Genomic DNA, 14,215 nt, shown 5'->3' on the forward strand with positions numbered 1-14,215 from the left:
GGCTGGGAGGATGGAGAGAAATTCCCTCCTAGCCAGTTTGGGGTCTTTGCGTATGATTAAAGGGACAAGAGCTGATGGGAGATCTGGCAGTGCTTGGCCAAGGACAGGCTCAACTCAGAGCATTTTAGTAGATTGACCAATGCTCTCCCAAGACAGGCGCCAACAGGCTTTTCTGTAAAAGGCCAGATTGTAAATACTTTAGAGTTTTCTAGCCATATAGTCTATTGCAGCCACAGAACCCTGCTATTGTAGAACAAAAAGCAGCCCAAGTCCGTATGGAAAACCAATGAGTGCGGCTGTGTTCCAGACAATGAAATTTCAATCATACAATTTCACACGTTTACAATTTCACATTTCACAAAATATTATGCTTATTTAGATTGTTAACCATTATTTAACAATGCAAAAATGTAAAAATACATTCTTGGCTCGTGGGCCATTCCGAAACTGACCGTGGGCTGGATTAGCCCAGGGGCCGTCGTTTGCTTGACTCCTGCTCTGAGGAGTAGTGATGGAAACATCTCAGCATCTGTCTATTTTCAAGAAGTCTGATTTGGATCTTTTAACTCCAACCCTAATCTGTTCTCTTGCATTCCAGATGGGCGCCTCTCTCTTTGCCAGTAACATCGGCAGCAACCACTACGTGGGGCTGGCTGGGACAGGAGCAGCTTCAGGAGTCGCCACCGTAACATTTGAATGGACTGTAAGTGACATAATAGGCTTTTTCCTTCAAATCAAAACCATATCCAGTGTCTTAGTATGTTTTATGCTGCTATGACAGAATATCACAGGCTGGGTAATTTATAAAGAACAGAAATTTATCTCTGACAGCTCTGAAGGCTGGGAAGTGCAAGGGCTGAGGGACCCACATCTGGCAAGGGCTTCTTGCTTCATCATCCCATGGTGGAAGGTGGAAGGGCAATAAGAGAGAGAGGGAGAGAGAGAGAGAGAGAGATGGAGACAGAGACAGACATAGAGACAGACAAGAGAAGAGAAAAGGGGAGGAGAGGGTGAAACTCATTTCTTAAAATCAGGAACCCACTCCTACTATAACTAACCCACTATCTTAATAATGGGATCCATCTGTTTATGAGGGAAGAGCCCTCATGACCTAATCACCCCTTAATGGTCCAACCTCTCAATACTGTTGAATTGGGGATTAAGTTTCCAACACATGAACTTGGTGGTACACGTTGAAACCATAGCATCCAGGTATATTAATGGAAGTCATATCCCAGGTTTTTCTGGGTGTCTGTATAGAGTGTTCTCCTGTTTGGTTTGATATATATATATATATATATTTTTTTTTTTTGCTTATTTGTTTGTTGTTGTCTTCTTTGTCAATTTTAAGTTCTGGGATACATGTGCAGAACCTGCAGGTTTGTTACATAGGTATACATGTGCCATGGTGGTTTGCTGCACCTGTGAACCCATCATCTAGGTTTTAAGCTCCGCATGCATCAGGTATTTGTTCTAATGCTCTCCCTCCCCTTGCCCCCTACCCTGACAGGCCCCAGTGTGTGATGTTCCCCTCCCTGTGTCCATATGTTCTCATTGTTCAACTCCTACTTATGAACGAGAACATGTGGTTTTTGATTTCCTGTTCCTGGGTTAGTTTGCTGAGAAAGAGGGCTTTCCACCTTCATCCATGTACCTGCAAAGGACATGAACTCATCCTTTTTTATGGCTGTGTAGTATTCCATGATATGTATGTCCCACAGTTTCTTTATCCAGTCTATCATTGTTGAGCATTTGGGTTGATTCCAAGTATTTGCTATTGTAAACAGTGCTGCAATAAACATACATGTGCGTGTGTGTTTATAGTAGAATGATTTATAATCCTTTGGGTATATACCCAGTAATGGGATTGATGGGTCAAATGGTATTTCTGGTTCTAGATCCTTGAGGAATCGCCGCACTGCCTTCCACAATTGTTGAACTAATTTACACTCCCACAGCCTTGCTCTGTTCCCCAGGCTTGAGTGCAGTAGCAGGATCATGGCTCACTGACCTCCTGGGCTCAAGCAATCCTCCTACCACAGCCTCCCATGTAGCTGGGACCACAAGTGTGCACCACCATGCCCAGCTAGGTTTTTGTTTTTTTGTAGATATGGGGGTCTCCCTATGTTGCCCAGGCTGGTCTCTTAACTCCTGAGGTCTGTGAGCCTCTCACCTCAGCCTCCCAAAATGCTGAGATTACACATGTGAGCCACTGCACCCAGCCTCCACCTCTTGTTTGACCTTCAGCACTTCTGTGGTCCCATTCTGCCTGGTCCATTCCATGCACACCTCTAAGATTTTTCTCAAGCAGTTATTCCCACCAGGAATGTCATTTCTATATGCCTCAATCCCTATGTTCACTTGAGCATTTTAGCTCTCCCTTTCATCTCTCCTCCCTGAGTTCCCACTATGTGTCTAGCCCATCCTCTAGCACAGGGGTGTCCAATCTTTTGACTGCCCTGGACCACACTAGAAGAAGAAGAATTGTCTTGGACCACACATAAAATACACTAACAATAGCTGATGAGCTAAAAAAAAATCACCAAAAAACCTTATAATTTTTTAAGAAAGTTTACAAATTTGTGTTGGGCCACATTCAAAGCCAGTTTGGGCCACCGGTTGGACAAGTTTGCTCTAGCACATGGCTGGACATGTGATGGATATGCCACCAATAGCTTTTGAGTTGCCTGAGTTTTTCTGTTCTTTTATCTTACTCTTTCTGGTGTTTTCATGTACATGCATGTGCATATTAGGCCGAAGACGCTGCCTGTGTAAAGGAAAGTTGGATGATAGTGAAAGTTTAAACAGACCATCCCTGGTTGAACTCAGAAAGTGACCTTGAGTGATCACACATGCCTGTGCCCCTCCCCTGTTGAAGATTTTGCCTCTACATTTACTTCAGTAGTATCCAGGAGTCCAGGATGGACCCAGCCTCCAGATATGCCCTATGGCTGGAGCTTTGTTTTAATAGGGCCATGGACACCAGAATGAAGCCAGTCTTCAGAGGCATGGCCAGAATGACCTATGGACCAAGTGGGTGTGATGAGCAGGCTGCAGAGAACTGAGCTGTTCCCCTTGTCACTGTGACCTTGGACCCCCTTAATCTCTGTAAGGCTCAAGTTCCCCCTCTCTAAGATAAGAATAACTGTGCTTCTCATATCTGCCTCACTTAGGCTGAGAGCAGCGTAAGTGATCTATATGAAGACTCTGTAATAATTGCACATTAATGCTAGATTATATTATTATCGTCATTGTATGTGGGAAGACTTGGGGAGCACTGGTGATATTTTCCTATCTCCAGGTTCCTTTCTCATTGCTTTGTCACTCCATTTATCATTTATGCAATTCAAGAAAAATTCTCTTTGGCAAAGATTGTATGACCTTCCAGGGGTTCCAATGGGATCAGATCCCTTATCTTCTTTCCCTTTTTCACCACAAGTTAATCTTCAGAAAATGGTGGCCCCTGAGTCATAGAAACAGAAAAAAAGGAACTCACAATTGTCTTGGGATTATAATTGTTTGAATGGGAGAGGATTAAGCCAACTTTTTTTTTAAATTTCCAGACTCAGAGGTCACATAAGGAGAAGGTCCATAAGCCAAGCCTCTTTAACGTCTCACTGTCTCTTATTTTGTTTCCTTGTAGTCCTCAGTAATGTTGCCGATTCTTGGGTGGATCTTCGTCCCTATCTACATCAAGTCGGGGGTGAGTATCTGTTACCAAAATGCCAGAGTTCAGTTCTAGGCACCACTGCTCACTGCACAGAAGATCAATCACTGAGACAATAAGTATTGCCAGGAAAAAAAGGCTTTATTTAGGTGCTACAGCCGAGGAGATGGGAGCTCAGTCCCAAATCCATCTTCCTGATGGACTAAAATTAGGGGTTTATACAACAGGGAAGATATGTAACCATGTGTGGGAAAACAGGAATTAGGGGAGGGGATAAGAAAGAGAAGTCGGTCAACAGGAAGCAGGTGGTGGGTTAGACAATTATAACGGGCGGGCGAGGGGTCTGGCTTCTCATTGTCCAGTTGTGTTGATCTAGTGAGTTTCAGCTCTTTGACCCTATCGGGAGAACTGATGGTTGATTTCCTGAGAGGAACTCAGATAAGACAAAGGTAACTTTCTCAAGTTGTAACATTGGGAGGATCAGTTTCTAAGCTTATTCAAATAAACCACAGACATCAGTTCTATGGGACAACTGGGCCAGTTCCATATCCACAGTGTTCGGGTAAATCTGTCAGGCAATCATTTATTCACTTATTTTTTCTCTTCAATCATGAAACCTGGGTCCCTGCCCTTCACCTGGCCTATTGCTGGAAATATACAGAAGACAAAAAAATCAAATTTCTTGCCTAGAGAGGTTTCCAGTATAGAATGTGGCTGCAGCCAGTGGGGAAATCAATGGTGCCCCTGCATAATGACCCTGGAGCAGAGATGACAGTTTTGATGGCACGGTAAAGGTGAAGGCAGTGGAGGGGGAAGCATTATGATCAGCTCTAAGACTTGAAGCTCGAGGGTCGGGAGTGCCCGAGGCCACCATTAATGGAGCCAGGGATTCCGGATCAGAGGCAGATGATGGATGACAAGGAGAATGATGATTTCACTTTTCAACAGGATGAGTGTTTGGTGCATTCAGGACACTAAGGTGGAGATGCCCAACTGGCAGTGGGAAAGTGAGACTGCAGATTGGTCAGGAGAGAGACCTTGACTGGAGTTATCCATGGGGGGGTCCTTCTCTTTAGAAGCATGGTTTAAGCACCCACCCTCTGCCAGTCACTGTGCATGGCATCAGGGATGCCTCTACGAGTAAGAAGCCATGGTTCCATCACCAGGAAGGGGCCATACACAGCACTTTCACTCACAGGTGCTTAGGAAATGCTGAATAATCTGAACGCACAGGGCCCTAAGGGTAAGTCCCTGTCAATGTCTGTCTCTGCAGGTGATGACCATGCCGGAATATCTCAAGAAGCGGTTTGGTGGGGAGCGACTCCAGGTCTACCTCTCCATCCTCTCCCTCTTCATCTGTGTGGTTTTGTTAATTTCTGTGAGTTCAGAGCCTCCTGGCATTTTAGTTTCAAGAGGTTGTCACATGGGGCCAGAGTGCTAATATCAGAGAGCTGGATGTGTAGACTGTTAACAGCCTTTAAAGGGTCAAGGATATGGATGTCTTAAATTCTCAGGGGTGTCTCTTCAAAGTCTTCATGAGGAAAAAGGGAGCTTCAAAGACCCTGTGTTCGTAGAGTGGTAGACTTTTAAGTCGTGAGAAGCTCTAGAGTATAAATCTCCCTTCTCATCAAGGATATGAAAAAATGGATGTAAAGAAAGAACAAAACGTCTCATTCAAGTAACACAGCTCTTTAGTAGTAAACAGAAGGACTTGGTCTCCTGCCTTTTCCATTGCAAGATAACCTTTATATTCTTTCTCAGACCATGTCCAGATTTATATTTTCATTTTCAGTTTGATTATCTGACACATGAACCAAAAGGAAAGTCCTTTGTATTATTATACTGATTTTTCTTAAGTTCACTCTAAGACCACCATGGTAAGACATATGTCACAAATAAGTGTTACAAAATTTTAAAGTACATTTTAAATACTTTTTTATAAAGTTACATTTTTTTGGGCCTGGTGCAGTGGCGCACACTTGTAATCCCAGCACTTTGGGAGCCTGAGGCAGGTGGATCACTTGAGGTCAGGAGTTTGAGACCAGCCTGGCCAACGTGGTGAAACCCTGTCTCTACTAAAAATACAAAAATTAGCCGGGCGTGGTGATGCACACCAGTAATCCCAGCTACTCGGGAGGCTGAGGCAGGAGAATAGCTTGAACCCGGGAGGTGGAGTTTGCAGTGAGCCGAGATCACACCACTGCACTCCAGTCTGGGAGACAGAGGGAGACTCCATCTCAAAAATAAATAAATAAACAAACAAGCGTTACATTTTTGGGAGATAATCAGTGAGGAAAGAAGGAAGGAATTTGAAGATTCAGCAGCACGTGTAAAAAACAGAGTAACTTATTTGCTCCTATGTATCAGTGACTAATGAAATAATCTCAAGTTTACAGTCTAGGCAGGTGTGTCAGAGTTCATGAGAGAAAAGGCTGACCTTTCCTATTGCTCCTCCTATGGCTCCGAGTGGTTGTTGGAAGTGAACTAGCTGCTTAGGTTAGATGGCATGAGCCTTCCCAATGCAATGTGAGCATTGCCCGGCACTGACTGCGTATTACTGAGCTTTGTGTGAGCGTAGCAAAGATTCTTGAGCAACGGGAGTTCAGGAGATAAGAATTCTGCACATGAAATAATTAGTCTCATATGATAATACATGTAAATGTACTAAAATACACGCTGAACTAGAGTGCATGGACAAGTACAGAAAATGTGCCGTGCACACCCAGAGAAGAGGATGCTCCCTGATGGATGGCATTGGAAGTCATACTCTTGGAGAGGGCACTTAAATGTTCCCCAGGATGGGAAGGTTAGGCGAGGCAGAGGGAAGCAGAGAAGCTCACAGGTGTCAGGGGCTTGGAGTTCACATGTTTCTTAAATCATTGGAATTGCTAATCTCCCAATTCTCCTCTGGTGCTGACATCTACAGCTTTCCAGTTCTGAAGAGCATGAGCAGGCCGGGCGCAGTGGCTCACACCTGTAATCCCAACACTCTGGGAGGCTGAGGCAGGCAGATCATGAGGTCAAGAGATAGAGACCATCCTGACCAACATGGTGAAACCTCGTCTCTACTAAACATACAAAAATTAGCTGGGCATGGTGGCATGCACCTGTAGTCCCAGCTACTCAGGAGGCTGAGGCAGGAGAATTGCTTGAACCTGGGAGGCAGAGGTTGCAGTGAACTGAGATTGCGCGACTGCACTCCGGCCTGGTGACAAGAGCGAGACTCCGTCTCAAAAAAGTAGATAAATAAAAAATTTTTTTTAAAAAAGAGCATGAGCAGGCATGAAGGCAGAGAACAGTGGACAATGCACAGTGAAAAGGGGCCCCCGAAGGATGCAACCTCCCAGGCTGAAGGGTTACTGGTGGATGTGGAGGGACAGAATGTTGGTGAACTGGATGTGGGTGCAGGGAAGCCATGTGCAGGTCTGTGGCTGTGCAGAGTCCGTGGTTGGCTGGAAAGACACCTTAGCAGGAGTCCATTCTTGCCTGCAGGTTTGTCTTAAGTGACATTAATAATGATTAACCTTATACATGACCTTTTGTGTACTCTTACACTCTGATAACGTATTGTGTCCTAGTTACTTATTAAACAGATCGTTATGAGACGTTAGGACAGGACAGTTTTCATAACTCTCCTCTGCCCAGGTTGCAAAAAGATCATCTTGTTCACTGGTTCTCAACCTGCAATAACATATGTATTGAGATTTGATAAAACTATTATCCAATCTACAGTCTTTATTCAGATATTGACTATTGTTTTAATACAGTCCTTTATAGCAAAAGAAAATCCTGATCCTTGCAATTCCTCTTTATTATGAGAAATATTTTACAGTCATTGTTAATGTAATTAATGCCACTGAATTATATACTTAAATGGTTAAAATGGTAAATTTTATGTCATATATGTTTCATCACAATAAAAGAAAAATGTCATTGATGGCTGAGCCCAGTGACTTCTGCCTGTAATCTGAGCACTTTGGGAGGCTGAGGCAGGAGGATCACTGGAGGCCAGGAGTTCCAGACCTGCCTGGGCTAAACAGTGAAACCCTTGTCTCTACAAAAAAAAAAAATTACTTAGCCAGGTATGGGGGCACACATTTATTGCCCCAGCTACTTTGGCTGAGGCAGAAGGATCACTTGAACCCAGGAGCTAATTTGTAATGAGCTAAGATCATGCCATTGCACACCAGCGTGAGTGACCTGGAGTAGTACCTATTTCTTTAGGAAAAAATTCATTGATAATATGTCAACTACTTACATATAATTTCAAAGCCATGGATTTAATTCCTTAATAGTACTATATAATAGAAACAAAGGCCAAGGAATCCATAATGAGATAGTGTGTTTTAATATGAAAATGATTAAGTAGAACTACACATGAAGTCAAAAGGCTGTGGTGTAATACTCGCCCCTCTGTGGATGAGGATAAAGCAGTATGAGTGAAGACAGCTATAAATGCAGGCAGAGGCAGATATCACACGTGGCACCTCCACAGGTAACGTTCTTTTTCTGAAATGGTGAACATTTTTTTAAAAGTGAAATCTTCCCTCATTATTAGTTGGTATTCCTGGGAAACCCCAATGTGCAATAGAGTTACAGAAAGTACTTTGTATTTGTACAACCGAGTTGGGATCTAGGCTCAGAAAATCAAGAACAGGTTTTTGGCCAACATCAATGTCGCGTGGGATGATAAAATGTCAGATTTTATTTCAAATCTTAGAGAAAAATACAACCATCTCCTGCTACACCTGTTTCTAGCCCCAAGTTCTACAGAGAAACAGAGACAGAGTCTCACTCTGTCTTCCAGGCTGGAGTGCAGTGGCGCAATCTCAGCTCACTGCAACCTCTGCCTCCCAGGTTCAAGCGATTCTCCTGCCTCAGCCTCCCCAGTAGCCAGGCTTACAGGCAGGCAACACGCTCAGCTAATTTTTTTGTATTTTTAGTAGAGACGGGGTTTCACCATGTTGGCTAGGCTGGGCTCGAACTCCTGACCTCAAATGATCCACCCTGCTCAGCCTCCCAAGGTGTCTCTCATACGTTTTTAACTATTTGAGATTGTTACACACGTCATTGCCCTTTAACCCCAATAATTACAATGTAAAATTTCCCCCAGATTTAACACTCATTGATGATTCTATCTGATCCAGTGACTTTTACCTGATCCAGTCTTTACTGTGGCAGTTGTAAAATGATGGTTTTTTAAACTGAGGCTTCCCTGTATATCGTTATTCCTAGGAGCAGGGATAATTTCTTGCAAAACCAAGTGGAATTATCAACTCAAGTAAACATAACATGGATACACTAATCTGCCATTTAAATTCCAACTTTGTCAATTGACCTAGTAATACCCTTTTTAATCATCTTTTCTTCCCCAGTACAGGATGCGGTCTAGGGTCAGGTACTACATTCAGTTGCCAAATGTCTTTAGCCTCCTTTCATCTGGAGCATTTCCATACCCCTTTTTCTGTCTTTGATGACACTGACAATTTGAAGGATAGAGTCCCTACTCCACCCTTCTTAATATGACAATCTTTATTTTGGATTTGCCTGATATTTCTTCATGGTTGGATTCAGGTTATGCATTCTTCTTGGCTGGAATACTGCATAAGTGATGTATCCTACTAAAAGTGTCCTATCTAGAAGCATTCAATGCCCATCTGTTCCTCAATGGTGAGGTTAATTTTAATCACCTGGTCAAAGTATTGCCCAGTTTCTCCACTACAGAATTACTGTTTATTTTCCCCTGTAACCAATAAGCAGTCTGTGACAGATCCTTTAAAACACTGAAATATCCAGTTCCTCTTCAAATTTTTCCACTAGATTTAGCATTCATAAATGGTTCTTATCAGATCCAATCTTTACTATGATGGTTGCCAAATAATAATTTTCCAAAACTCCTAGCACTCCTTCCATAGTTCCCAGCCAGCATTCAGCAGGCTACTGAGGGCAGGAGTCTTCCCTTCTCTATTTATGTATTACTGATATGGACTGATACATTCCTATTTATCATTGGTTTACCAATATTATTATATGCAGTTATTTTGATACTTTTTTTTTTTTTGAGGCGGAGTCTCACTCTGTCACCCAGGCTGGAGTGCAGTGGCGTGACCTCAGTTCACTGCAACCTCTGCCTGCCGGGTTCAAGCAATTCTCCTGCCTCAGCCTCCTAAGTAGCTGGGACTATAGGCACACGCCACCATGCCTTTTTGTATTTTTAGTAGAGACAGGGTTTCGCCATGCTGGTCAGGCTGGTCTCGAACTCCTGATCTCATGATCTGCCCGTCTCGGCCTCCCAAAGTGCTGGGATTACAGGCATAAGCCACCGCGCCCGGCCAGTTATTTTGATACTTACACCACATTTGGCCAGTGAGAGTTCCTCAAAATGGATTCTGTATAAAGGATGGGGCATGATCCCATCATTTTATTGGGCAATTTCTTAAATTCTGGCCTAACAAAATGTTTCAGACTCATCTTGTACCAGCCCTGCTCCAGCCCTGGAATCACCTATTTTTCTGGGAGAGCCCTGGCTCCTTTAGTGCGGGGGGTATTAGAAACAAAAATCTGCGTGCTAAGTGTGCTTATTGGGTGGACTTTTTTTCTTGACTATTTTAGCTGACATAATTAGGAACTAAATGCGTACATACACACATGTAAATGCACACACATAGATATATTCACACACATACATACATATACTTTTTAGGCAGCTATACACATACATATACAGTTTAGAAATCATGAGTTCACACTAATACCTCCAATTCCAATCCAGCTCTATACAGTATTTTATTGCCTTGTGCAGTTCTATATTTATATGTTCCCTCTTCCACAATTGAGAATCCTGGCCCTCTAAGTCATCAACATATATATATATACACACACACACACATATATATATAAAATTTGTTTGCTCAATCCTATAATGCATCAAAAATGGTTTCAGAAATGCTTCAGGACATTGGTCTGGGCAAAGATTTTTTTAGATAAGACCTCAAAACCACAGATAACAAAAGCATAAATTGATAAATGACCTCAAGTTATCTACTTGCTTTGGCCTCCCAAAGTGCTGGGATTACAGGCATGAGCCACTGTGCCCGGCTGAAACAAAAATAAGTAAATATTTTTAAAAAGAAAATTATTTCCGAATTGCCTCGCCCATACTGCTACAAAAAAACAAACTAAATATGAATTCAGAACTTATTTGCAGTTCTCCTCCATCCCCACCATAAGACTAGTGTATCATCAAACATGGTGTTCCTCATTTTGCCAAACTTTGTTGCCACTTCTAGAAGTTTCTTCTCGGTGTAGATCCCTGTTCTGAAAGGCAGCTTTGGCTGTTAGTTTTGAGAGTTTGACCCAGACTACTCTGAACCCTTTTGGAATTTACCAAAGAGCCCTTACAGTTGCCCACTGGTTATTAAAGCAAAACATCTTCTATGCTCTGCTGTAGTTCTGAAATTGTCCCACTGTGCTTCTCAGCGGTCACCTGGTGGCTATGTGGGGATGTCTAAGTTTCTTCAGATAAGCTGCTGTTTCTCTCTGCCTCCTCCCAGATCTTGCTGCCATGCAGGTCTTGTGGCTGAGGTTGATTTGCACCTGCCGTCTTGCCTTTTGGGCCTCATGGAAATACCCTGTCATCTCATTTTGTTGGTTTTGCCATAAACTTGCTCTGTCTAATGTAGACATTCATGGAAGTTCACAAACTATGCTGCCACATTCACCATCTTCCTGGAATAATTTATCTATACTTCTCCAAGTGTTCCCCACATATTTCACTAAGTAAAATTCCATGATAGCAGTATAACAAAGTGTTTAACCATGTAAGCTTCTGAGTCACACCACACAGGTTTAAATCCTGAGCTTACTACTTTCTATTTTTTTTTTTTTTTTTTTTGAGACGGAGTCTCGCTCTGTCGCCCAGGCTGGAGTGCAGTGGCGTGATCTCGGCTCACTGCAAGCTCCGCCTCCCGGGTTCACGCCATTCTCCTGCCTCAGCCTCCCGAGTAGCTGGGACTACAGGCGGCTGCCAGCATGCCTGGCTAATTTTTTGTATTTGTAGTAGAGACAGGGTTTCACTGTGTTAGCCAGGATGGTCTCAATCTCCTGACCTCGTGATCCGCCTGCCTCGGCCTCCCAAAGTGCTGGGATTACAGGCGTGAGCCACCGCGTCTGGCCGTTTGGTACATATTTTCTATCCAATATATTAAGTTGGTGCAAAAGCAAAAGTAATTGTGGTTTTTGCCATTAATAAATTTTATAGTACATAAAGCACACAATATAATATATAATATTTTATATAACATATTATACATTATATGTTATATAATATTTTATATAACATAATATATTATGTTATATATAATATATAATATGTTATATATAATATATAATATGTTATATATAATATATATTTTTCTATGTTATATATTTTATATATTGTATATCTATAAAATATGCACTCCCAGGCTGGAGTGCAGTGACTCAGTTACCACTCACTGCAGCCTCAAACTCCTGGGCTCAAGGAGAAGATAAATTTCTAAATACTCCATCACAGTCGAGGGGCTTCCTATAAGCAAACTCAGCCTCTCTAAGCCTCATGATACAGAAAAAGTTCTCAGGACATGTCACTTCATTTAATAAGCACCTCAACTGAGCAATGAACTAACTTCTATGAGAATACAGAAGAGAGTGAAGAGAGTGAAAATCGTTTTTTGAGGCTTTATGGAAGGTATTACTCTGGGGCCATCTCAGTGGATTCTTGAAGGATAAATAGGAGTCTATCAGAAAAAGAAGGGTTGAGAAGAGTGGACACTGGGGCAGAGAAGCCAGTGGCCTCAAATGCATGTTTCTTTCTCATCCTGACTATTCCCTTTTTAGGCAGACATATTTTCTGGAGCCATATTCATCAAGCTGGCCTTGGGATTGGACCTTTACCTGGCAATCTTCATCCTCTTGGCTATGACTGCTGTTTACACCATCACTGGTGAGTATGTTGCACATTTTGCTCACTCAGGCTGTCTTTTGCTGATCCCACCCCAACCTGCAATTAGCATTCTCAGTGTTAGCCTTGTCACTGCCGAGGTAAAGGCACCATTTCATTCCCACTATGAGAGTCAAGCACAGCACCAGAAACACAACTAGAGCATACAACACAGAATCCTCCATATTAGATGTGAACATCTTGATGGAAGGGAATTATGTGGGGGATGGGGTGGGAAACAGGTCATTTGGTTCAGCTACATGTTTGGTACCCAGATTGGCACTTAGAATTCAGCATATCATCCACACAGACGGTTGGGAGGAAGTAGCAGCTCAGATAGGAGACTAGCAAATGAAAGGCAAGGTTCAAATGAACACAGGATGCCAGGGCATGGCCATGGCCATGAATGGTGCAGTTGGAAGAGGAGAACTGGAGCAGTGGGTTGCTGGCGGGAGATGATGTGTGACAATAGTTCAAGCAGGCTCTCATGAACCAGATATATACCATGAAAGTTTCTCTTAACCATCCCTCAGTTTACACCCATTCAGCACAGTGCACCTGCTCTAAACTATCTGGTGAAACCACTTTTGCTCTAGTGCTGGAATGGATTATTGTTTCATTAATTCAGTACCAGATATAGTTACTGTGTTTTGTGTTTTGCTGTAGTGTTGAACAACAACAACAAAAACCCAAACCCATATGCTTCTCATGCATACTAACATAAAAATTAAAGTATACCAGCTGAGTTGGAAGACGTAAGGAAAAATACCAGCTAGAACAGTCAAAACAGTTTTGGGGCCATTTTGGTGCATTTGAGCTGTCAACCTAAAATAAGTGACAGAGAGATCAACTCTCCAAAATGAGGAGTTTCTTCGGGAATAGTGAGGGATTGCAAACCAGGATACATGTGCTATGGCAGACCGTAGGACTTCCAAGCGGGTTGGGGTAAGGGGAGGCTTTTAAAGACAGAGAGGGAGAGTCCACATAAGCTGTTCTGAAACAAAGATGATTGTTTCACCTGCTTGTTGCAGGTGCTGGTGTTTGTTCATTGGTGGTACTGGCTGTTGCTAGGAGACAGTCTTCATGATAATGTCTTCCAGCAGTTCCTGTTACTGGCATAGGTGTATGAGGGCCCTACCTTCATGGCCTCCCAGCCCCATTTTGTTAGGGTTTGGCGTAAGTGTCTCTATTTTGGTACAGACAACTTTCACAGAGCATGTGTTTCAGAATAAGGGAGCGAAAAGGGCATGAGTCTCTTGTGTTCAGGAGTCATCTTATTTGCTCATGACACTCTCACAAAGGGAATATCTTGTTGCAGGTGCTGGTGACTAACTAGACTGAGAGCCTAGTTAGCCTAGAACTGAAAAAGGAGTTGGGTTTGGGTTTTTGTTGTTGTTGTTGTTCAACACTACAGCAAAACACAAAACACAGTAACTATACCTGGTACTGAATTAATGAAACAATAATACGTTCCAGCACTAGTGCAAAAGTGGTTTCACTAGATATTTTAGAGCAGGTGCACTGTGCTGAATGGGCGTAAATTGAGGGGTGGTTAAGAGAAACTTTCA

The 14,215-nt window shown here is 42.8% G+C and overlaps 1 protein-coding gene and 1 long non-coding RNA gene across 7 annotated transcripts in view; one reads left to right on the plus strand and one right to left on the minus strand.

Annotated features, from left to right (window-relative positions):
* The window catches only part of SLC5A4 (solute carrier family 5 member 4), a 163,153-nt gene that overhangs the window by 129,788 nt on the left and 19,150 nt on the right, over nt 1–14,215 (plus strand). For 3 of the 4 annotated variants that reach the window (XM_063623640.1, XM_063623641.1, XM_055254452.2), the window contains exons 3-6: nt 599–703; nt 3,644–3,703; nt 4,941–5,045; nt 12,545–12,650. In XM_063623640.1, coding sequence (XP_063479710.1) covers nt 599–703; nt 3,644–3,703; nt 4,941–5,045; nt 12,545–12,650 — 376 coding nt within the window. Of the gene's footprint in view, nt 1–511; nt 704–3,643; nt 3,704–4,940; nt 5,046–12,544; nt 12,651–14,215 lie in introns of those variants that run through there. The other variant, XM_063623642.1, reaches the window with a different exon arrangement.
* Nucleotides 1–14,215, minus strand: part of LOC129468645 (uncharacterized) — a 62,048-nt gene that overhangs the window by 16,015 nt on the left and 31,818 nt on the right. The window contains exon 3 of one of the 3 annotated variants that reach the window (XR_010117181.1): nt 703–884. The exons of 1 other annotated variant lie outside the window; for it this stretch is intronic. This is a non-coding gene — a long non-coding RNA (uncharacterized lncRNA). Of the gene's footprint in view, nt 1–702; nt 889–14,215 lie in introns of those variants that run through there. One more of the 3 variants, XR_010117180.1, reaches the window with a different exon arrangement.

This window comes from Symphalangus syndactylus, chromosome 18 (genome assembly GCF_028878055.3).
Source record: "Symphalangus syndactylus isolate Jambi chromosome 18, NHGRI_mSymSyn1-v2.1_pri, whole genome shotgun sequence".
Classification (NCBI taxonomy): Eukaryota; Metazoa; Chordata; class Mammalia; order Primates; family Hylobatidae; genus Symphalangus; species Symphalangus syndactylus.